Source organism: Macaca fascicularis, chromosome 7, assembly GCF_037993035.2.
Source record: "Macaca fascicularis isolate 582-1 chromosome 7, T2T-MFA8v1.1".
Taxonomy (NCBI): Eukaryota; Metazoa; Chordata; class Mammalia; order Primates; family Cercopithecidae; genus Macaca; species Macaca fascicularis.
Genome location: NC_088381.1, coordinates 40,811,311 through 40,834,771, shown reverse-complemented (window position 1 = coordinate 40,834,771; position 23,461 = coordinate 40,811,311). Strand labels below are relative to the sequence as shown.

At 39.1% G+C, this 23,461-nt stretch overlaps 1 protein-coding gene across 25 annotated transcripts in view; it reads left to right on the top strand.

The window, feature by feature from the left end:
- CSNK1G1 (casein kinase 1 gamma 1) overlaps nucleotides 1-23,461 on the top strand; it is a 229,751-nt gene that overhangs the window by 82,340 nt on the left and 123,950 nt on the right. For 19 of the 25 annotated variants that reach the window (XR_012415037.1, XR_012415035.1, XR_012415036.1 and 16 more), the window contains exon 2: nucleotides 4,845-5,245. Coding sequence is in view for 16 of the 25 variants with exons in the window: in XM_073996019.1 (XP_073852120.1) it covers nucleotides 5,065-5,245 (181 nt within the window). In the remaining 9 variants the exon portion in view is untranslated. Of the gene's footprint in view, nucleotides 1-1,629; nucleotides 1,750-4,844; nucleotides 5,246-23,461 lie in introns of those variants that run through there. The other 6 variants (XR_012415038.1, XM_073996012.1, XM_065548041.1 and 3 more) reach the window with 2 other exon arrangements.

Sequence of the window (23,461 nt, the reverse complement as noted above, 5' to 3'; positions counted from 1 at the left end):
CGATTTTTATTTTTATTTTGTAGAGACAGGATCTCGTTTTGTTGCCCAGGCTGGTCTTGAACTCCTGGGCTCAAGTGATTCTCCCACTGTGGCCTCCCAACGCACTGGGATTACAGATATGAGTTACTGCACCTGGCCTTTTGTTTTGTTTTGTTTTATTTTAGCTTAAATGTATTTCAAGCCTTGTATTGGTACTTAAATTGTCCTACAGTGTCTTTTAATTTGTCCTATAGTTTTTGATAGTTTTATAAACACATATTCATGTGTGCACATGAGCACACAGATACCATTTTTGCTTAATGTTTGCTAAATACTTACCCTGGGTGTGATACTGCTTTTGAAACTTACCCTGTTTTTTAAACATCAGGTTAGGCTTTGATCTCATTCTTTGAAAAGCTTACAATTGGAATAGCAGATATTGGTACAAAAACCATTGGCAACCCAACATAAGGGGAAATTTGTTGGGATGTTTCTTAGAATAATTTTTATCCTTGACCAAAAAAATTTAAAAGAAAAAAGACAAGGAGAAAGACTTTTGTTTTTGTCGTATTATTTCTGTTTTGGACAGTAGCATGGGAAGTGATGCCTGAAGCTGAAACTCATAACCAAGAAACAGCAAGCATGAGGACCAAAAGCAATATGTGGTGGATGAAGAAGTAGTAGATCAGAAAGAGCCTGGTTTGCTTTTGAGTTTCACATACACTTACCATATGATCCAGCAGTCCTATACCTATAAATAAGTTCATCATAATTTGTGTAAGAAGAGAGATTTAGAAGCCTGGCACTCTCTCTTTTGATTATTAACAAAAACCCAGGGTGTTTTGACTTTGAAATTTAAATATTTATGTGCCTCACTTTTGATAAAGCCAATATATGAGAATCTGAAATACACAAACAGTAAATTAGTGAAACTTTTTTTGATGCTTTTATAATACGACTTAATTTTCTTTTAGACTTCATGAAACCTCCCATATACTGTTTTACATGAATTTAAGTAGAGAGTTCAAATGATACGCCAAAGAGTTTGTAATTGAGCAGAGGGTAGTGATAAAGAAATAGGATTCTAAAAAACTTAGTAACTTTAATTTCTTAAATGAGAGATGCCACATAAAGTAGTATTGGATATTATTCATCTTTCTTTCTTTTTTTGAGGCGGAGTTTCGCTCTTTTTGCCCAGGCTGGAGTGCAATGGCGCGATCTCAGCCCACTGCCACCTCCGCCTCCCAGGTGAAGTGGTTCTCCTGCCTCAGCCACGCAAGTAGCTGGGATTATAGGTGCCCACTACGATGTCTGGCTAATATTTTTTTGTATTTTTAGTAGAGACAGGGCATCACCATGTTGGCCAGGCTGGTTTTGAACTCCTGACCTCAGGTGATCTGGCCACCTCGGCCTCCCAAAGTACTGGGATTTTAGGCATGAGCCACTGTGCCCGGCCTCATCTTTCATAATTATAGATTGAGCAATGCTTATGTCCCATGCATAGATTAGAAAATTGACACAGCACCTTTAGTGTCAGTTTTTGTCATGGTTGTGGGAAGTAAAGTGATTGTTCTGTTCTACAAGTAGGTGTTATGAACATTTTTCCCCAGCTGAGTGAGATTTTTGACTATTTTTTTTTTTTTTTGACAGGGTCTTGCTCTGTCATCCATACTGGAGTGCAGTGACACAATCATGGCTCACTGCATCCTTGAACCTCCCAGGCTCAAGCAGTCCTTCAACTTCAGCCTCCCCAAGTCACTGGGACCACAGGTGTGCACCACCATGCCCAGCTATTTTTTTTTTTTAATTCCTTAAGATGGGGTTTTGCTCTTGTCGCCCAGGCTGAAGTGCAATGGCGCGATCTTGGCTCACTGCAACCTCCATCTCCTGGGTCCAAGAAATTCTCCTGCCTCAGCCTCCCGAGTAGCTGGGATTACAGGCCGGCACAACCACGCCTGGCTAATTTTTTTGTTTTTAGTAGAGACGGAGTTTCGCCATGTTGGCCAGGCTGGTCTTGAACTCCTGACCTCCGGTGATCCACCCGCCTTGGCCTCCCAAAGTGCCAGGATTATAGGCATGAGCCACCGTGCCTGGCCCTAATTTTTAAATTTTTTGTAGACATGGGGTCTCCCTATGTTGCCCAGGCTCATTTCAGACTTCTAGGCTCAAGTAATCCTTCTACCTTGGCCTCCCAAAGTGCTGGGATTACATGGACGAGCCACCACGCCCAGACAGTTTTTGGCTTTCTATAGGGTTTTTTTTTTTTAATTTAATTTTTAATATATATTTTTTAAATTTAATTTTTAATTTTTTAATTTTTTATTTTTTAGAGACAGGGTCTTTCTGTGTTGCCCAGGCTGGAGTTCAGTAGCTATTTACTGGCATGATAATAGCACATTCCGGCCTTAAACTCCTGGGCTTGAGCAGTACTCCCATCTCAGCCTCCCAAGTAGCTGGGGACTGTAGGCATATACCATTGCACCTGGCTTCTACAGGTTTTTAGAATTCTAATTCTTCTAATACATACATGTAAGTAAACATGGATAATGAGGGCTATGTGTGATTAGTCCACCTAATGTTATACTAGTCTAAGTGCAATGGAAGAAATTAATGCAAAGTATTATAAAAATAACATCCATTTGTTGGAAGAAACAGAGTGAGCAAAAATGAAAAATGTGAAGAGAAATAGACAATGTAATACAGTTTCCAAATCTTATAAATGAGGCTATCGTAGTGATAATTTTTGAAAATTTGTGAGTTCTTGAATACTTATAAATTCACTGAATTGGACTAAGACACATTCTGCCTCTGTCCTCATATTAATTTATAATGGAAGGAAATATAGTTGGCAGTCTCACACATAGACATACTCCCAGTAATTATGATGTTTTTTTCCCTTTCTAATATCATTTGAGGGATTTGGATTAAAGACGAGGATAATCAGGGGATAGTGGATATAGTTGGAAATAGGAGAAACAATAAGGAAATATGAATTCTTAATGTTGTTCATGTAGGAAGTTCAGTAGTTGCTGACCTCCTTTCGTTGCTTTGATTTTTTTTCCTTTACAGAATATACATTATAAATGGAAATCTATTGTAAAGCAAAACAAACAAAAAATGAAAATAAGCAGTTTATTTAAACTATAATAGAGCAAACAGAAGCCAGGCACGGTGGCTGATGCCTGTAATCCCAGCACTTTGGGAGGCCAAATGGGTGGATCACCTGAGGTCAGGAGTTCGAGACCAGCCTGGCCAACATAGTGAAACCCCATCTTTACTAAAAATACAAAAAATTAGCTGGGTGTGGTGGCAGGCATCTGTAATTCTAGCTACTTCGGAGGCTGAGACAGGAGAATCGCGTGAACTTGGAAGGTGGAGGTTGCAGCGAGCCTAGATCTCGCCATTGCACTCAGCCTTGGCAACAAGAGTGAAACTCCATGTCAAAAGTAAATAAATAAAGCAAACAGATTGTATTATTGGATTATGTGCCCACTTGTACAGTCAGCTGACAGCTTTTGGCCTGTTACTTTAGTAGGGAATTACAGGTATCCTCAGGAAGTTTAGAGTGTAGGCATCTTTGCTCTGTTGTGTAACTAGTGATGATAACCAAACATTTGTTCTAATTCTCTTAAGTTTTCTGTCTTTCTTTTTCCTTCCTTGCTCCCTCCCTCCCTTCCTTCTTTCTTTCCTTTTCTCGGAATGTCACTCTGTCACTCGTGGGAGTAGCACGAGCTTGGCTCACTGCAACCTCCGCCTCCTGGGTTCTAGCTGTTCTCCTGCCTCAGCCTCCCGAGTAGCTGGGATCACAGGTGCCTGCCACCACGTCCAGCTAATTTTTATATTTTTAGTAGAGATAGGGTTTTGCCATGTTGGCCAGGTAGTCTCAAACTCCTGACCTCAGGTGATCTGCCTGCCTTGGCCTCCCAAAGTGCTGGGATTACAGGCGTGAACCACCACACCCAGCCTTCTCTTCCCTTAAGTTTTAAGGAAAACATTTATGAAAGTGAAATGTAAATGTGTGTTTAGTATGTGATTAGTGGTAACAGTATTTTTTTTTTTTGTTAAGAATACTCACATGGATAATCAAATATAGCATCAAAATTATCTCATTGCAAACATTTGTGCTGGGCTCAGTCCTGAATTTGGACACTGCAGAATTCTGGTAGAGATGAATGTTATGTTTAAGATTTTTTGTTTTTGTTTTTGTTTTTTTGCTTTATTTTCACTTTGGGGTTCTGCAAAGGATCTCTTTTTGGCGCTCTGTCATTGCATACTCAGTATACAGCAAAAACCACCAAAAGTTTAGCTTTTCAGAATTTTAGGACTACTTAATACCAATAGAGTTTTGGAAATTCCTTCATAGAGGTTGTCTGTGTTGATTGGTAAATGTAGAATACATAATTCTTGTCGGTACTTGGTAAATGGTGGGGATAGGGGAATGGGGCAGTGAATAGTCTTAATTTCTTATAAGTCTTGGTAAAATTAAAAGGAAGAGCTTAAAGTTAAATCGTCCTCAGTTTCTTTAACTTGGTTTCAGCACTGCTATGTATTTCTGTTAGCCAGTGATGAAAAAAACAACAATTGTCTTTCTTTTTGGTCATATGTACATTACTAGAAGAAAGCATTTTATATTTAAGGCTTGTGTGTTTCCTTAGCTTCTATGGTTTGCAGCCTCCTGAGCTTATGATACCATGTGAATAACTAATCTAGATGTTAAACTGTTGGAGGATAGAAAACCAAAACCCATTTCAGGAAGCTATGCATTTTGCTCACCTTTGGATAGGATTCATTCTAATTAGTAGAGACTTTCTGAATTTGTTTTAAAATTTAATTTTTAACTACGTGTTTTCTTGATTTTTACCTAGGTTACAAGATGTTCAACTAAGCCTGAGACCTAGTGACTACATTTCATACGGGAACAAATCAATGGTTTTTCATCTCCCGGAGATACATTAGAAACAAATATGGTGCTAAAAGAACTCCTTACCTTTCTCTGACTACAATTTATTTGGACATACTTTTGTATTGAAGAGAGGTATACACACTGAAGCTACTTGCTGTACGGAGACTTTGTCCTGTAGGATCATGGACCATCCTAGTAGGGAAAAGGATGAAAGACAACGGACAACTAAACCCATGGCACAAAGGAGTGCACACTGCTCTCGACCATCTGGCTCCTCGTCATCCTCTGGGGTTCTTATGGTGGGACCCAACTTCAGGGTTGGCAAGAAGATAGGGTGTGGGAACTTCGGAGAGCTCAGATTAGGTAAGAACTTGGTTATGTCAGTGACTTCTACTAACAACAATACCTATAATAAGCCTTGGTGTGTTTCAAGACAAGCCATTTGTAGTTTTGCAAGAAAAGTTTCTTAAGGAGAACCTATTGTTATAGGAAATAATTTATGAAGGGGCACTATGGTCATTATCAATTATTTGTTATCCAGGGCTCATCTGTCTTTATGTGTGTGCAATGGGCTTTTAAATTTTCTACCAGTTCTGAGATTTTCTGATGAACATAGAGTTGCATACAGGTATCAGTAAAGTGCAGACTCTGATTTAGGAGGTCTGAGGTGGAGCCCCAGATTCTGCATATTTTTGCAAACTCCAGGTGATGCAGATGCTGTTGGTCCTTTAAGAAGGGCATAAGGCTTCGTTTAATTCAGACTCTGCCTCCCGGGTTCACGCCATTCTCCTGCCTCAGCCTCCCAGGTAGCTGGGACTACAGGCCTCCGCCACCACGTCTGGCTAATTTTTTTTTGTATTTTATTAGAGATGGGGTTAGCCAGGATGGTCTTGATCTCCTGACCTCGTGATCTGCCCGCCTCGGCCTCCCAAAGTGCTGGGATTACAGGAGTGAGCCACTGCGCCCAGCCATTTATATACTTTTTAATGGCTCTCCCTTGATGAGTGAGATAGAGAAAACAGAAGGCCGTATAAATATATGAAGTTAGGCCGGGCGCGGTGGCTCAAGCCTGTAATCCCAGCACTTTGGAAGGCCGAGACAGGGCGGATCACGAGGTCAGGAGATCGAGACCATCCTGGCTAACATGGTGAAACCCCATCTCTACTAAAAGACACAAAAAACTAGCCGGGCGAGGTGGTGGGCACCTGTAGTCCCAGCTACTCCGGAGGCTGAGGCAGGAGAATGGCATAAACCCGGGAGGCGGAGCTTGCAGTGAGCTGAGATCCGGCCACTACACCCCAGCCTGGGCGACAGAGCAAGACTGTCTCAAAAACAAACAAACAAACAAAAAAATATATATGTATATGAAGTTGGAGATTAGCTTGGAGAATGTGGAAGGGTCATCTTTGAGGCTAAAGTATTTTCTTTTTCTTCATAGCTCTTGAGACTGTGGATTAATATGAAGACTCATTTTAAGAAACTTTGGCTCTTGTGGGGAATGGTGGGAGGGTGGGAACATAATGTAATTATGTTTTTACCTCTCTTCCTTTTTTTGTTTTTTGAGATGGAGTGTCGCTCTGTCACCCAGGCTGGAGTGCAGTGATGCCATCTCAGCTCACTGCAACCTCCACCTCCCAGGTTGAAGTGATTCTTTTGCCTTAACCTCCAGAGTAGCTGGGACTACAGGCATGTGCCACCATGCCCAGCTTATTATTATTATTTTTTTTTGTATTTTTATGGAGACGGGCTCTTGCCATGTTGGCCAGGCTGGTATCGAACTCCTGGCCTCAAGTGATCCACCTGCCTCGGCCTCCCAAAGTGCTGGGATTACAGGCATGAGCCACTGCGCCTGACCACTTCTGCTATTTGTGATGGTCCTTCATAGAGAACATGGACAAAATCTTACCTCTGATCCCTCATAGAGAACCTTGGAGAAACATCACCATACTAGTCAGAGACCATTTGAATTTAAGAATGATGAGAATGGATTTATTTTTACTGTTAGAAGGCTGGTAACCTGGAGATTCAGGATTTAATTAGGGTAATGAAAGGGTCTTTATATTCAGAATTGTGTTCAGGTTAGCAAAGCCAGCAGATGCTACTTATAATAGGAGTAAGATGTGTAATTTCATACTGCTTTACTTTCTAGCAATTACAGAGTTGCTTTAATGAATAGTTTTGTGAATATTTCTTCATGTCATAGATTGACTTTAACATCACAGTACTACTTGGATGGATTAAATAATTATGACATAAACATCCACAAAATGATTGCTAAGAGGCAGTTTCTAATGCATCTAAATCTTTGAAATCTCAAAACATCAGACAATTGTTTCATTTCTGTGAAAGTGAAGAAAAACCTTGGTGAATTAAAAGTGGAAATCTGTTTAATCACTTTAGTCTAGATTTGTATTATAAGTTTACATGGGAATGGAAAAATTCATTCAGTTAAAAGCATACATTTATAGCCCATATGTATTTTCAGAGTAGTATTGTGTTTTGTTTCCTCTTTGAATCTGAGATAATTTTGATGTTTCTCATTTGGACTTGCTTGTAGTCAGAAGAACTTGTCTTTCTTTTCAGGTGCTTTTACTCTTCTCTGCTTGTCAAGTTTTCATTAGCCCTGGGACCATACCGTTATGGCCTTGTATCTAGAAAAGATACTTTCAGAATTGTTTGGCCTCTTCCTAACAATAGAGCGGGCTGCATACTGCATTCTGTCATTTTATTGCTCTAATATTACCGAGGAGAAGATTGTAACCTACAAAATTCCAAAGTCAAGGCAGGTGCAGTCAGGCCTCCATCATGGCTACCACCTACAAGGCCCTGCTTCTCTAAACTAATTTCCTTTCTTAGACACACAGTCTCTCAAACAGCCAAGTGCATTTCTTCTTATTGTCTCTTTTTTTTTTTTTTTTGAGACAGGGTCTTGCTCTGTTGCCCGTACTAGAGTGCAGTGGCATGATCATAGCTCACGCAGCCTCCAGCCCCTGGACTCAAGCGATCCTCCTACTTCAGCCTACTTAATAGCTGGTGCATAAGAACACACCCAGCTTATTTTTTTATTTTTAAATGTTTTGTAGAGCTGATGTTTCACAGCCTGGTCTCGAACTCCTGGCCTCAAGCAATTTTCCTGCCTCAGCCTCCCAAAGTGTTGGGATTACAGATGTGAGCCGCCATGCCTGACCAACCATGTGCATTTCTGCTTCAGAGACTTTACACTTGCAATTCCTTCTGCTTGCAGAATTATTTCCCTAAAATTTTGCATAGTGGGTTGTTTCTCATCCTTTAGGCCTCAGCTTATGTCTTACCTTCTCAGAGAAACATTCTATCACTTCTTCCTCATTCCCATTTAAAATAGCACGTTTCTCTGTAGCACATTCTGTCTTGTCAAACTACTTTATTTTATTCATTGCATTCATCACTATCTGAAATGACCATATATATGTATGTTTCCCTATTAATTGCCTCTCCTTACTTGAATATAAGCCCTTTAGAGGGCAGGGGTTCTTTCTGTCTTGTTTACTGTTATTTATGAGATGGAAGGATAAAAAGCTGATGAATAGGAAGAGGGGGGAAATAAAGCATACTTTCCTTTGGGCTCCAGGTTTATGTGGGGGTGGTGGCACATAGTAGACCTATCGATTCCAAACAGCAAAAAAAAAAAAAAAGTAACGATAGTGCATTTTGGTTCTCTGCAAATGTTTCCACCCTATTATACAGCTTTTTTGTTTGTTTGTTTGTTTGTTTTGTTTAGGTGGAGTTTCACTCTTTTTTCCCAGGCTAGAGTGTGTTGGCACAATCTCAGCTTACTGCAACCTCTGCCTCCCAGGTTCAAGTGATAGTTTCCTGTCCCAGCTTCCCAAGTAGCTGGGATTACAGGTGTGTGCCACCATGCCCATCTAATTTTTTATTTTTAGTTGAGGCGGGGTTTCACCATGTTGGCCAGGCTGGTCTTGAACTCCTGACCTCAGGTGATCCACCCACCTCAGCATCCCAAAGTGCTGGGATTACAGATGTGAGCCACTGCACCCAGCCCCCATTATACATTTAACAACTATTTCTTGAATATTTACTGATACTAGACTCTGGGAAGGATAGAAATAACAAGATATAGTTATTGTCCCTACAAATACCACAGTCTAGTGGTAGATAGAAAAAAACAAGTTGCAATACAAAGTGATAATACAGCAGATTGTGGGCTGGGTGTAGTGGCTTATGCCTGTAATCCCAGCACTTTGTGAGACCAAGGCAGGCAGATCACTTGAGCTCAGGATTTCAATACCAGTGTGAGCAACGTGGCAAAACTTCATCTCTATAAAAAATACAAAAATTAGCTGGGTATGGTGATATGCATCTGTAGTCCTAGCTACTTGGGAAGCTGAGATGGGAGGATGGCTTGAGCCTGGGAGCCTGATGCTACCATGAGCCAAGATCACATCACTGCACTCCAGCCTGGGTGACAGAGTGAGACCCTGTCTCAAACAAACAAAAAACCAGATTGTATAGAAACTACGTTGGCAGAGAAGGTTAATAAAGGCTTCAAAGAGGAGGTTTGATTTGATGATAGGACAGGATTTCTGCTGGTAGACATAAGGAAGAAGAACTTGTGCAGGATACACAATCACTAGATATTATGCAAGTGCCCAGCATATCACAGCAGCATTTAGTTATACGTGACTGGGTCATAGGATGTGAAGTGAAAGAAAAGTAATAGAATGAAGGTTTTAGGTAAGTTGGGATGAAATTGTGAAGTGTTTGCATATATTAAAGCATTTGGACTTTATCCTGTAGGCAATGGGGTCGAATCATCAGAGGTCTTACAACACGGTGACATAATCTAGTTTATATTCCAGAAAGAGAATTCAGGTTGTATTGTAAGATTAGATCAAATAGGAAAGTTGACATCTTGTAGGTTTTGCTCTAATTGTAATATTTATCGTGTTGTACTTTATTCTTCCATTTCTCTCTCCCAAGATAGGTGTAATGGTATTACTTTGCTTTATTAGTCCTCATATTCTAATTCCTTTCACTGTGTGTGGTATGTAATGGGTACTCAAGAAAGGCTGAATTGTCTAGGTCAGAAGTAGCAGGGCCTTTGGTCTTATATCTGAAAATGGAAGTGAGATGGAGAGAGGAGAGGACAGGGTAAATTAGAAATTTTAGATGTAGACTATAGGCAGGATTTAGTCACTAATTATATGATGGGAAGGAGTCAAAGATGACTAAATGTGCCAGCTTGAAGAGACCTTATAAATGAGGAAGATGTAAACCCATTTATGCTGGAGGTTGCAAATTTTTTTGTGAAAAATCAGACCTTGATGATGACCTTGAGCAGTAGGATATAACTAACCCCCACCAGCCTAGTGTTCCAGTAGTGGAACACTAGGCATAAAAGAGTTAATTGAGATAGAAAATATAGGACTAGGGAGAGAGTGGTTGGGAAGGCAAGTAAGATAGTTTGTGAATATTTGAGGACTGTGTGACACATATGCAGAAATGTATATCTGAGACTTAGAAAGTTAGGCTTGAGATACGGATTAAGAAATCACCACCAGACCAGGTGCAGTGGCTCATGCCTGTAATCCCACCACTTTGGGAAGCCCAGGCGAGTGGATCACCTGAGGTAAGGAGTTCGAGACCAGCCTGGCCAACATGGCGAAACCCTGTCTCTACTAAATTCACCAGGCGTGGTGGCACACGTTTGTAGTCCCAGCTACTCCGGAGGCTGAGGCAGGAGAATTACTTGAACCCGGGAGGCAGAGGTTGCAGTGAACTGAGATTACACCATTGCACTCCAGCCTGGGCGACAGAGTGAGACTCCGTCTCAAAAATACAAAACAAGCAAAGAAATCATCACCCTATAGGTGTTAATGAACATAGAAAGTCTGAAGAGTGATGCTTTGTGGAGCTTGTATGACTGAGAGAAGGAAAAATGATGGAAAAGGAAGAGTAGAGGGGTTAAGCAGGAGAAGGCTAATTATTCCCTTTGGTCTTTCACTATTGTTTATGTTTTCTAAAATGCTTCCTTTCCCGTCTTCTCCGCCCCCCGCAGCAACCCCCGCTTTTTTTTTTTTCCGAGGCGGAGTCTTGCTCTGTCTCCCAGGCTGGAGGGCAGTGGCGTGATCTTGGCTCACTGCAACCTCCATCTCCCAGGTTCAAGCAATTCTCCTGCCTCAGCCTCCCAAATAGCTGGGATTACAGGCACATACCACCACACACGGCTAATTTTTGTATTCTTAGTAGACAGGGTTTCCCCATGTTGGCCAGGCTGGCCTCGAACTCTTAACCTTGTGATTCACCTGCCTCGGCCTCCCAAAGTGCTGGGATTACAGACGTGAACCATCACGCCTGGCCCCCTCCCCTTTAATTTTACTTTTAATTTTTATTTTTTTTGAGACGGAGTCTCGCTCTGTCACCCAGGCTGGAGTGCAGTGGCACGATCTTGGTTCACTGCAAGCTCCGCCTCCCGGGTTTATGCCATTTTCCTTGCCTCAGTCTCCTGAGTAGCTGGGACTACAGGCGCCTGCCACCACGCCCGGCTAATATTTTAGTAGAGATGGGGTTTCACCATGTTAGCCAGGATGGTCTCGATCTCCTGACCTCGTGATCCGCCTGCCTCGGCCTCTGGAAGTGCTGGGATTACAGGCGTGAGCCACTGCGCCTGGCCCTTCCCTATCTTTTTAAAATGAGCCTGTGTGTTTTGTAATCAGAAAAAGGTAGTAATCAAAGCAAAAAAAAAAAAATCATTATAGCAAATTTTTCTAAAAAGAAAATACGCCGATTGCTTACATTTTTTTAAAAAAATTCACTTAAATGGTCAGGCACGGTGGCTCACACCTGTAATCCCAGAACTTTGGGAGGCCGAGGTGGGCGGATCATGAGGTCAGGACCAGCCTGGCCAACATGGTGAAACCCCGTCTCTACTAAAAATACAAAAATTAGCTGGGCATGGTAGTGGGCGCCTGTAATCCCAGCTACTGGGGAGGCTGAGGCAGGAGGCGGAGGTTGCAGTGAGCTGAGATTGCACCACTGCACTCCAGCCTGGGAGACAGAGTGAGACTCCATCTTAAAAAAAAAAAAAAAAAAAACAAGCCTTTTTTTATTGCTCAATAGAGCATGAACATCTTGTTTCAACTTAAATATATTTTATCAATTTTAAATATTTCTATATTATTGAGTTTAGCCATTATCAATATACACACAAATTATTTTGTATTTTTAATATTATAATTAATACAGTACTCCTGCAGTCCCCAACTTTTTTGGCACCAGAGACCCATTTCATGGAAGACAGTTTTTCCATGTACCAGGGGTGGGGGATGGTTTCAGAATGAAACTTCTCCACCTCAGATCATCAAGTATTAGATGTAGCCTAGATCCCTCACATGCGCAGTAATAGGGTTTGCACGCCTGTGAGAATCCAGTGCTGCCACTGATCTTTCAGGTGACACTCAGGCGGTAATGCTTGCTTACCCAGTGCTCACCTCCTGCACGGGCTGGCACTGGTCTACTCGATATCCTTGTAGTTTAAAGTTGGTTTAATTTCTTAGACTACATCCTGGAAGCATACTTTTTGTGTCAAAGGATATGTACGTTTGCAATTTTTTTACACATTGTCAGTTTATCCTCCAAAAAGATGTTTCAGTTTGTGTGTGTGTGTGTCCTTTGGCTCATTTCCTCCAGTACTTCAGAAATCTTAAACAATATCAAGAATCTTTTCATCTCTGCCAGTCTGATAAGGGAAAATGGTATCCCTTAAATGTGTATGTGTTCATAGGTGAAGTTAAACATATTTACATATATTTGCTTATTTTTTTAAAGAGTTATTTCTATGTGGCCTTTGCCCATTTTCAATGGAAATATTATTTCTGTGGAGTCTTTTGTGTACTGCCTCAATGAAAGGAGAATTATGAAGATTTAAGAGAAGGGAAAATTGATGGATAGTGATTATGTAGGTAGGAGGACATCATGGGATGAAAACAGATTTTACAGATTGATACTAACTGAAAAACATGGCGAATCTTGTGAGAACTTTCTCATTTTTAAAGGTTCGAGCCTTCTGCTGAATCAGGCCTGGAAAGAATCTTGTAAACATCAAAATAAGATTATATTCCTCCAGAGTTAAGAAAATATACATCCTCAATGTACAAATAATTGCTAGTGTTTTTCTTCTTAGTTGCAAGAATAAGTAGATAGGTGATATTTACTTATTTATTTATGAGACAGAGTCTCGCTCTGTCACCAGGCTGGAGTGCAGTGGTGCGATCTTGGCTCACTGCAGCCTCTGGCTCCCGGGTTCAAGCAATTCTTCTGCCTCAGCCTCCCAAGTAGCTGGGATTACAGGCGCCTGCCACCATGCCCAGTTAATTATTATTTGTATTTTTTTTAATAGAGACGGGGTTTCACCATATTGGCCAGGATGGTCTTGATCTCTTAACCTAGTGATCCGCCCGCCTCAGCCTCCCAATATGCTGGGATTACAGACATGGGCCACTGCACCCAGCCGGTGATATTTCTTTCATATCCACATAGGGGTGCACGTATGTTTATGGAGACCTGTTAGACTAGAGAGGCAGGCATATAATTTTAATAATATTCATATTATCCTTTTGAAGTAGGATAGGGTGAGAGGATGTTATTACTTGCATACAGGAAAATGAAGGCACAACAAATTGACCTTTTTGATCTTTTCCATCTTTGGTGTCTGATGAAATATGCAAAAATGCATTAGCACAGGATACTTCTGACAAAGGTAAATAAATTGGCTAATGGTAGCAGCTTGTTTTGTGACACTCCTGCATGGCTTCTAAAGTAAGACACTTATTTCTGTGATTGACATAGGGTTTATATGACAGGCTATTCCTATTGTTCTTTCCTGTTCTGAATTACTGAACTGTCACTTGTGAACTTAAATTGGAACTTTTTTTTTTTTTTTGAGACAGAGTCTCACTTTGTCGCCCAGGCTGGAGTGCAGTGGCTCCAGCTCTGCTCACTGCAAGCTTCGCCTCCCGGGTTCACGCCATTCTCCTGCCTCAGCCTCCCGAGTAGCTGGGACTACAGGTGCCTGCTACCGTGCGAGACTAATTTTGTTGTTTAATATATTTTTAGTAGAGACGGGGTTTCACCGTGTTAGCCAGGATGATCTCCTGACCTTGTGATCTGCCCACTTCAGCCTCCCAAAGTTCTGGGATTACAGGCGTGAGCCACTGTGCCCCGCCTAAATTGGAACTTTTAATTTCTGCTGCTACCCATTGTTTTTTTGGCAGTTGTGAGTATTAACAATTTACAGATGAGTACTATCTAAAGCAGTTCATTTTGTATTATATCCCACAGTCTTAGATCCCCTATTTTCCACTCCAAGTCGATGGGAAAAGAAAAATGAACAGGCAGAACTCTCCATGTTATCTGTTTTATACATTGAGTTTTCAATAAGATTTTATTTGAAACGTATGATTCTGCTGCTTTAAACATTTTTGAAAATCATCTGAGAGAATGCAGGCTTAAGATGAAACATAATTTTATTTTATTTTTGAGTCGCTCTTGTTGCCCAGGCTGGAATGCGGTGGCGCGATCTTGGCTCACTGCAACCTCTGCCTCCCGGGTTCAGGTGATTCTCCTGCGTCAGCCTCCCGAGTAGCTGGGATTACAGGTGCCCGCCACCACAGCCAGCTAATTTTTTGTATTTTCAGTAGAGATGGAGTTTCACCATGTTGGCCAGGCTGGTCTCGAACTCCTGACTTCAAGTGATCTACCTGCTTTGGCCTCCCAAAGTGCTGGGATTACAGGCTGGAGGCACCGCACCCAGCCCAAGATGGAACATAATTTGAAGGTATTTCTTCTGTAGTTCAAAATGAAGGCATTTTAAAATCAAATTTTTGCTTTTAATAGTTTCTTAGAAAATCATGGTATTTTAAACAAATGAAACTGTATCAGCCAAACACCTAATTAACCAGAAACGTCGATATATGTTTGTAACCTTGTTAAAGTTTTCTTATAAATTTACAAATTTTTAGCTTCTGTGGATGGAACAAAAACAAGTTTTAGAAGTCATGTCATTATTCTTCTGCTTAAGTGATTAAAAATAGGACTCTTGGCCGAGCATGGTGGCTCATGCCTGTAATCTCAGCACTTTGGGAGGCCGAAGCGGGCAGATCATCTGAGGTCAGGAGTTCGAGACCAGCCTGGCCAACATGGTGAAACCCCATCTCTACGAAAAATTCAAAAATTAGCCAGACATGGTTGTAGGCGCCTGTAATCCCAGCTACTCGGGAGGCTGAGGTAGGAGAGTTGCTTGAACATAGGAGGCAGAGGTTGCAGTGAGCCAAGATCGTGCCATTGCACTCTAGCCTGGGTTACAAGAACGAGACTCCATCTCAAAAAATAAAATAAAATAAAATAAAATTATAACTTTAAACAAAATGCATTCTATTTTGTTATTGTTGTTGTTGTTATGTGGATATATTCCCTAATGGTGAAGTCTGGATTTTTTGTGTAACTATCTATCACCTGAATAATATGCATTGTATCCATTAAATAATTTCTCATTTCTCACCTCTCTTCCACCCGTTTAAGTCTTCGGTGTCTGTTATTCTACATTCTGTGTCCATGTGTACACATTATATAGCTCCCACTTACAAGTGAGAGCATGCGTTTTTTGATTTTCTGTTTCTGTGTTGTTTCACTTAAGTTAATGGCCTGCAGTTCCATCCATGTTGCTGCAAAAGACGTGAAATTTTATTTTTTTTTTAAGGGCTGAATAGTAGTTCATTGCCTGTCTCTGTGTGTGTGTGTGTTTGTGTGTGTAGAAAATGTGGTGTGTATGTGTATGACTATATATATATATATATATATAAAATCATCCATGAAGGACACTTAACTTGTTTGCATATCTTTAGCGATAAACATAACATGTGCATGTGTCTTTTTGATGTAATAATTTCTTTTCTTTTGGGTAGGTGCCCAGCAGTGAGATTGCAGGATCGAATGGTTGTTTCAGTTTTTTGAGAAACTTCCATACTGTTTTTCATAAAGGGTGCACTCATTTACTTTCCTGCCAACAGTGTATAAGTGTTCTCTCTTCTCCGCACCCTTGCCAACATCTTTTATTTTTTGACTTTTTAATAGCCATCCTTAGAGTGTAAAAGGCTTTTTGGAAAAACCAACCAAACAAAAAATAATAATAGCCATTGTGACTGGTATAAAATTATATCTTACTGTGGTTTTAATTTGCATCTCTCTGCTGATTAGTTCTTTTGAGCGTTTTTTCATATGCTTCTTGGTCATTTGTATGTCTTCATTTGAAAAATGTTCATGTCCTTTGCTCACTTTTAGATGGGGTTATACGGGTTTTTTTGTTGTTGTTTGTTTGAGTTTCTTGTAAATTCTTACAATTAGTATTGTAAATGCTATAATATCCTTGTAATTGGATATTAGTTTCCTGTTAGATGCAGAGTTTGCAAATATTTTCTCCCATTCAGCAGGTTGTCTTTTCACTCTGCTATTTCTTTTGCTGTGCAGATGCTCTTTAGTTTAATTGTCCCATTTGTCTATTTTTGTTTTTGTTGTACATTTTAATTTTCTTGGAACAATATCAGATGTATATGAGATTCTTGTTTGTAGTAGTATCGTAGTTTAAATTTCTTTTGGAATTACACCCTAGTTTAACGTAGGCACAATTTATTAAGGTTAAGCAGTTCTAACAGATCTTGGAGAATTACTATTTCTGTCAATAGCATAATCCATCAAAATAAAGTAGAAGCGAAGAGTTCTAACCACATTAGCTGACACACAATCTACATTGCATTAATATGGTAATTTTCAAAGTGTCACAGATATAATACTTGCAGGATTATGCATTGACATCTTGACTGGTTAACCAGGAGAATGTAATGGTAAAATTTCCAGGCTTGCCAAACAATTCCGGAATTTTTTTTTTTTTTTTTTTCTTTTTTGAGACAGAGTCTCACTCGGTCGCCCAGGCTGGAGTACAGTGTTGTGATCTCGGCTCACTGCAGCCTCCATCTCTTGGGTTCAAGTGATTCTCGTGCCTTGCCTCAGCCTCTGGAGTGGCTGGAGTTACAGGCGTGTGCCACGCCCGGCTAATTTTTGTATTTTTAGTGGAGACAGCGTTTCGCCATGTTGCCAGGCTGGTCTCAAACTCCTGACCTTAGGTGATATGCCCACCTTGGCTTTCCAATTGCTGGGATTACAGGCGTGAGGCACCGTGTCTGGCTAGAAGTTTTTAGGAGGACTATGAAAGTAGGATGGTTATGGGTAATAGAAGTTTTATAGAAAGATGTGTTTATGAGGGTGATTCAGAAGCAGTATTTACATGATGTCATCATGCGTCCTAAGGAAAAAACTGTCTGAACTTACGGCCTACTTTTCCAGAAGAAGGCAAAGCTCTTGTCAAAGAAAGTGGAGCTTACTGTCAGCTGTTGTGGGCTTTCAAAGAGCAGGTGATGCTGGCTTGATTCAAACTTTTTCTTTTTTCTATGTTGAGGTTACTAGGGCAAGAGGAAATGTATATATACACACACACATACACACACACACACACACACATATATATAACTTTATAAAGTATCATGTAATATTTTTTATAATTTATCTTTAATTCCAATAACTAGGTTACATAGATTCTAAAGTCCTGAACCCTATAGGCAAGTGGTTCAATTATTTTATCCGTGTCCTCTAGATACCTCCTTATTTCTAAATATTATTTCTTGATTTTTTTCAATATTAGATATCGTTACTGATTTTCTCACGCTTGCCATACCTAATGACATACATACCTTGCCCACATTCTCCCAATATATTTATGTCATATTTTTTGGTTCAATAATTTTTTTACATTTACAGCTTTCTGGCTGTTGAAGTATTGTTTGCAACCGAGCTATGAGAGCACTGTTATTGTATTTCCTTTTTAGTATGACTCCATCATTCCTTCCCTCAGAATTAAAAATTGCTGATACTTGATTTTTTAAAAAAATTCTTAGTTATCAGCTGGGCGCGGTGGCTCAAGCCTGTAATCCCAGCACTTTGGGAGGCCGAGACGGGCGGATCACGAGGTCAGGAGATCGAGACCATCCTGGCTAACCCGGTGAAACCCCGTCTCTACTAAAAATACAAAAAACTAGCTGGGCGAGATGGCGGGCGCCTGTAGTCCCAGCTACTCGGGAGGCTGAGGCAGGAGAATGGCGTGAACCTGGGAGGCGGAGCTTGCAGTGAGCTGAGATCCGGCCACTGCACTCCAGCCTGGGCGACAGAGTGAGACTCCGTCTCAAAAAAAAGGAAAAAAAAAAAAATTCTTAGTTATCTATATACCTTTCATTAATTTTTTTCCCTCAAGTCCAACAATTAAAAAATTTGTCAGTGATATTAGGTAATTCTGGGTTTAGATTCCTTTTCTGCTGGATGGCTTAGTTTTGCTAAGTCATTTACCATTTGTTTATTCAATTCTCATCTTCCAAAATGTTGACATCTCTAGTCTGCTGTTTCCTCACCTATTCTCTTTGTCCTTTCTTGTTTCCTTTGTCCTTTCAGTGGGGTTTTGGAAATAGATAGAGCTAAATGCCTCAATTTTTTTCTGCCATGTTAGACTAGATGTCTATGTTATACATTTTTATTTCAGCAAGGCATTTATTTGACAGACTTTGTGATATTCTGGTAACATATACAGAAATGTGAGGTGACTGATAAGATAATTAAGTAGATTTGTCATTCCTTTAACCATCTTCATCAAAGAGAATGAGTTAATGGATCATTGCCCTCACTGATGCTAAACAGTAGAGTTCTGTATTTTGGTCTTATCCACTTCAACAGTGAATTGGATTGAACCTTTGAAGGACATACTGATGAAAGCTGTACACAACACAATGCTTTGGGTGGGGCAGCTAATATGTATTGCTGGTTAACAGAATAAAGATTCAGCTTTATCTTAAATAAGCAAAGAGTTGAACAAAAGTCCTGACCATGGTTCATAAACCAGTTCTACTGTACAATTTTGGATTTGACAACTAGATTAGCAACAATTAATATGAAAAAGATGACTGTAAGTTTAGAATGAGACAAGAACGGTCCCAGGCTTCCCAAAAGTTTATGGTAACTTTGAGTAACTTAATATGTGAAGTCCAGATCAACTAAAGTTTTAGACCTATAAGGAACCTTAGCATTGTCTAGTTCAACTGTCATCATTTTAAAGATGAGAGGAATGAAAAATTAAGTGACTTGGTCTCAGGAGAACAACCAGCTTGTCACAGAATTGGAACTACAGCCCAGATCCAAGACATCACAGATAGCTATTTCTATTATATGCCATGTAGTCTTACCAGTTACTGGTTAAGTGTATAGTTGAAATACCACATACTAGAAAAAAATAGTTAAAAAAAGACATCAGAGTAAATGTCTAATTATAATACAAAGATGATAGTCATTTGCATTTAATATAATTACATGTTACCAGAAAAAGAAATATAAATAAAGTATAAAATGATAACTAATGATCTTTTAAGTGACACCATCTAGTTTTTATGATGGATCATCCCCAACATTAATCATTGCGAAGTTTAATACTGTACTATTGCAAAGTAAATTTAGAGCAGAATCGAAGTGGAGGATGTTATAAACACTATGTCTCTTTCAAATAAAAGGCTAGGGGTAGATTTCCATAATTACCTAGCCATTTATTCATTTAACGAATTGTATTGAGCATCTGGTTTTTTGGCAGGCATTTAGCTAGGCCCTGGGGGTACAAACATCATAAATAAGACGTGGACCCTGCTTTTGCCAAGATCGTTATTTGGGGAATCACACTTAGAAATTAGTAGCTATAATGCTATGCAGTAAGTAAAATAATAGAAAATATATACAAGATGTAATGTAGCTTAGAAAGAGTGATATCTCTGCTAGAATTGGCAAATGGCAGAAAACCTGCACAAATAAGACACTCTGAGTTGAACCTTTAAGGCTTGAGTTGGACAGTAAGGTGAAAGGGCTGGGATCACGGGTTGAGAATGTGAAAGAACATTCTCAAAAGAGGAAGCCGCACCATACAAAAGGCATGGAAGTGTGAAACAAGAAAATGTAAAGAACCTCAGCACTACTGGAAAGCATGTGTGGCTAAGATCCACAGGGGTTGTTCAGTGGAATTTGTATTAGGAAGTGAGGCCAGAGATGTGAGCAAAGCCTGTTCTTGACCGTGATAGAGATTTTGTACTTTATTGTATAGGCCATGAAAAAACTCAGGAGGAATTACAAGTCATCGTTTGGTTTTTTCCCCTTCTTGAAGAAGATAAATTAGAGTGATTTCACTCCCTTTTCCTCCAAAATGTAGTTTTTCTGTACTTTTAGAAAACATGGAGCAATCTGTCTTTATCCAGAGGTGTTCGTATCTAAAGAATAGTAAGATTTTTTTCCAGTTTATCAGGGCAAAGAGCTGAAACAGTAAATGTTTTGTGATTTAAGTAATTTTAAATGTTTTTTGATTAAAGGACTATTCCAGGTAGTTTGGGTTAATGTTTGTACTGTGAAACTAGAAGTTAACATGCTAACAATATCTCAGCAGAGTGGGATCCTTTTTGAGGGTTGTAATGCTACTTTTTATACTTGTCAGTCTTCTTTATTTTATAAAGTACTTCAGGGAATAGATTAACCTAAATGATAAACAATTTTTTTGGATTTGAACATGTAGACTACAGACAGGTTTAGGATAATTCTAATTTATGAAGCTTTTTTGTTTTGTTGGTTTGGGCAGTTTTTTTTGGTAGGCAATATTGCAATGTCATCACAAAAATTAGAACAAAGACTTTGTTTAAGTATGTGTGTACTTTGATATAAATGAAGTTGGATATACTTTGGGATTTGGCTTTTTTATTAACTAAATTGCTATGTGGTTTTCATGATTGTAATTTTAATGCCTACATTCTATTTCTTCAAGTGGAACAGTGGAACTGTTAACCATAAAATTGGGCTTCCAGTTAAATCTGGATTTTATTATAAATAACACAAACATTTTCATAAAAATAGAGGTTATTATCAGAAACATATCTTCCTCTGTATCTGCTGGATAAATTTTATTTTGTATAAATTGCACAGAAAATTTATAATTGGTGATACAACTATATTTTTCAATAGTTTTATTCTACTCTAAAATATTTGTATTGAGGAGTCAAGGCTCAATGTAGAATTTTTCACAAAATTTGTATACAGTATAAGTTAACAGTAATATGAATTAGAATTATAAATTATATTTGCTGAAATTTTTAGCTGTGTCTTAGTACAACTTTCATATGGTATCACTTGTGTTAATAAGCTCCAGCTGTCTGGAACAAGGCTGAGGGCTAGGAAACAAACCAAAATAATAATAAAAATTAAAAATATCTTAGCAGCCAAAATAGTTCCCTAGTAGATATTTAAGAGATAATAGTATTATTCTGATTAAAAGACAATATGTTTCTGGGGATGGATCATGAGAGAAGAGGTCTGAATCTAAATCAGTATTACACAAAAGTACATATAAATCAAAATTTTTTAAAAAAATTAAAAATTTCACTTACATTAGCATCAAGAATAAAATACTTAGGAATAAATTTAACAAAATGAGTAGAAAATTTATATTCTGAAAACTATAAAATATTGTCATAGGGAATTTAAGATCTAACTACATGGTAAGACATTCCACATTCATGGATCTCAATAGTTAATATTGTTAAGATGGCAGCACTCCCCAAGTTGATGTACAGATTCAGCACAGTCCTTATCAGAATCTCAGCTGGCTTCTTTATGGAAACTGACAGGCTGATTCTAAAATTCATATGGAATTTCAAGAAACCCAGAAGAGCCAAAACAATCTTGAAAAAAGAAGAACAAAGTTGGATGACTCATACTTTTGATTTCAAAATTTACTACAAAGCAGACAGTGTGGTGTTCCCGTCAGGGTAGACATATAGATCAGTGAAATAGATTTGACATCTACCCATGAATCTCTGGTCAATTACTTTTGACAGGTATGCCAAGAGCATTCAATGGGGAAATAATAATTATTTCGACAAGTGGCATTGGGACAACCGGATAGCCACATTCAAAAGATTCAAGTTGAACCCTTACCTCATACCATAAATAAAAAATTAACTCAAAGTAGATCAAAGGACTAAATGTAAGAGTCAAAACTATAAAACTCTTTAAAAAAAAAAAAACAACAAATATAAGGGTGAATCTTACTGCCCTCATATTTGCCAGTGGATTCTTAGTTATGACACTAAAAGCATAAACAGAAGAAAAAAACAGATAAATTGAATTTCATCAAAATTTAAAACTTGTGTGTTACGAAGAACACCATCAAGTAAGTTAAAAGTTGGCCAGGTGCAGTGGCTCATGACTGTAATCCCAGCACTTTGGGAAGCAGAGGTGGGTGGATCACTTGAGGTCAGGAGTTTGAGACCAGCCTGGCCAACATGGTGAAATTCCATCTCCACTAAAATACAAAAATTAGTTGGGTGTGGTGGTGTGCTCCTGTAATCCCAGCTACACAGGAGGCTGAGGCGAGAGAATTGCATGAACCCAAGAGGCAGAGGTTGCAGTAAGCCAAGATCATACCACCGTAATCCAGCCTGGGTGACAGAGTGAGGCTCCATCTCAAAAAATAAAATAAAAAAAAAGTTAAAAGTCACCCCACATAATGGGAGAAAAATATTTGGAAATTATGTATCTAATAGTGGACTAGTATTCAGAATATATAGAAGACTGTTACAACTCATTCATAAAAAGACAACCCAGTTTAAGAATAGGCAAAGGATTTTTTTAATGGTCACTTTAGATACACTTTTTGTTTGTTTTTGCATAGGTTATTGGGGTACAGATGGTGTTTGGTTACATGAGTAAGTTCTTCAGTGGTGATTTGTGAGATTTTGGTGCACCCATCACCTAAGCAGTGTACACTGCACCCTATCTGTAGTTTTTTATCCCTTGTCCCCCTCCCACCTTTCTGCCCAAGTGCCCAAAGTCCATTGTATCATTCTTACGAGAATAGGCCAAAGATTTGAATAGACTTTTCTCCAGAAACAATGTAAGGATGACCAGTAAGCACGTGATTTGATGCTCAACATTATTAGTCATTGGGGAAATGCATATCAAAACCACAGTTACCATTTCATACCCTCTAGGGTGACTAGAATCAGATAATAACAACTGTTGGCTACAGAGGAAGTGTAGAAATCTGAGTCTTTCTATACTGCTGCTAGGAATGTAAAATGCTATAACCACTTTGGAAAACAGTCTGACAATTTCTTAAAAAGTGGAAACACCCCAAATGTTTATCACCTGATGAAATAAACAAAATGTGATATTATCAGCCCATAAAAATGAATAAAGGTACATGCTACAACATAGATGAATCTTGACATGTTAAATGAACAGATCCAGTAACAAAAAGACCATTTATTTTATGATTCCATTTCATATGAAAAATTCATGGGAGACTGAGGCGGGCGGATCGCTTGAGGTCAGGAGTTTGAGATCAGCCTGGTCAACATGGTGAAACCCTGTCTCTACAAAAATATGCAAAAATTAGCCAGGTAT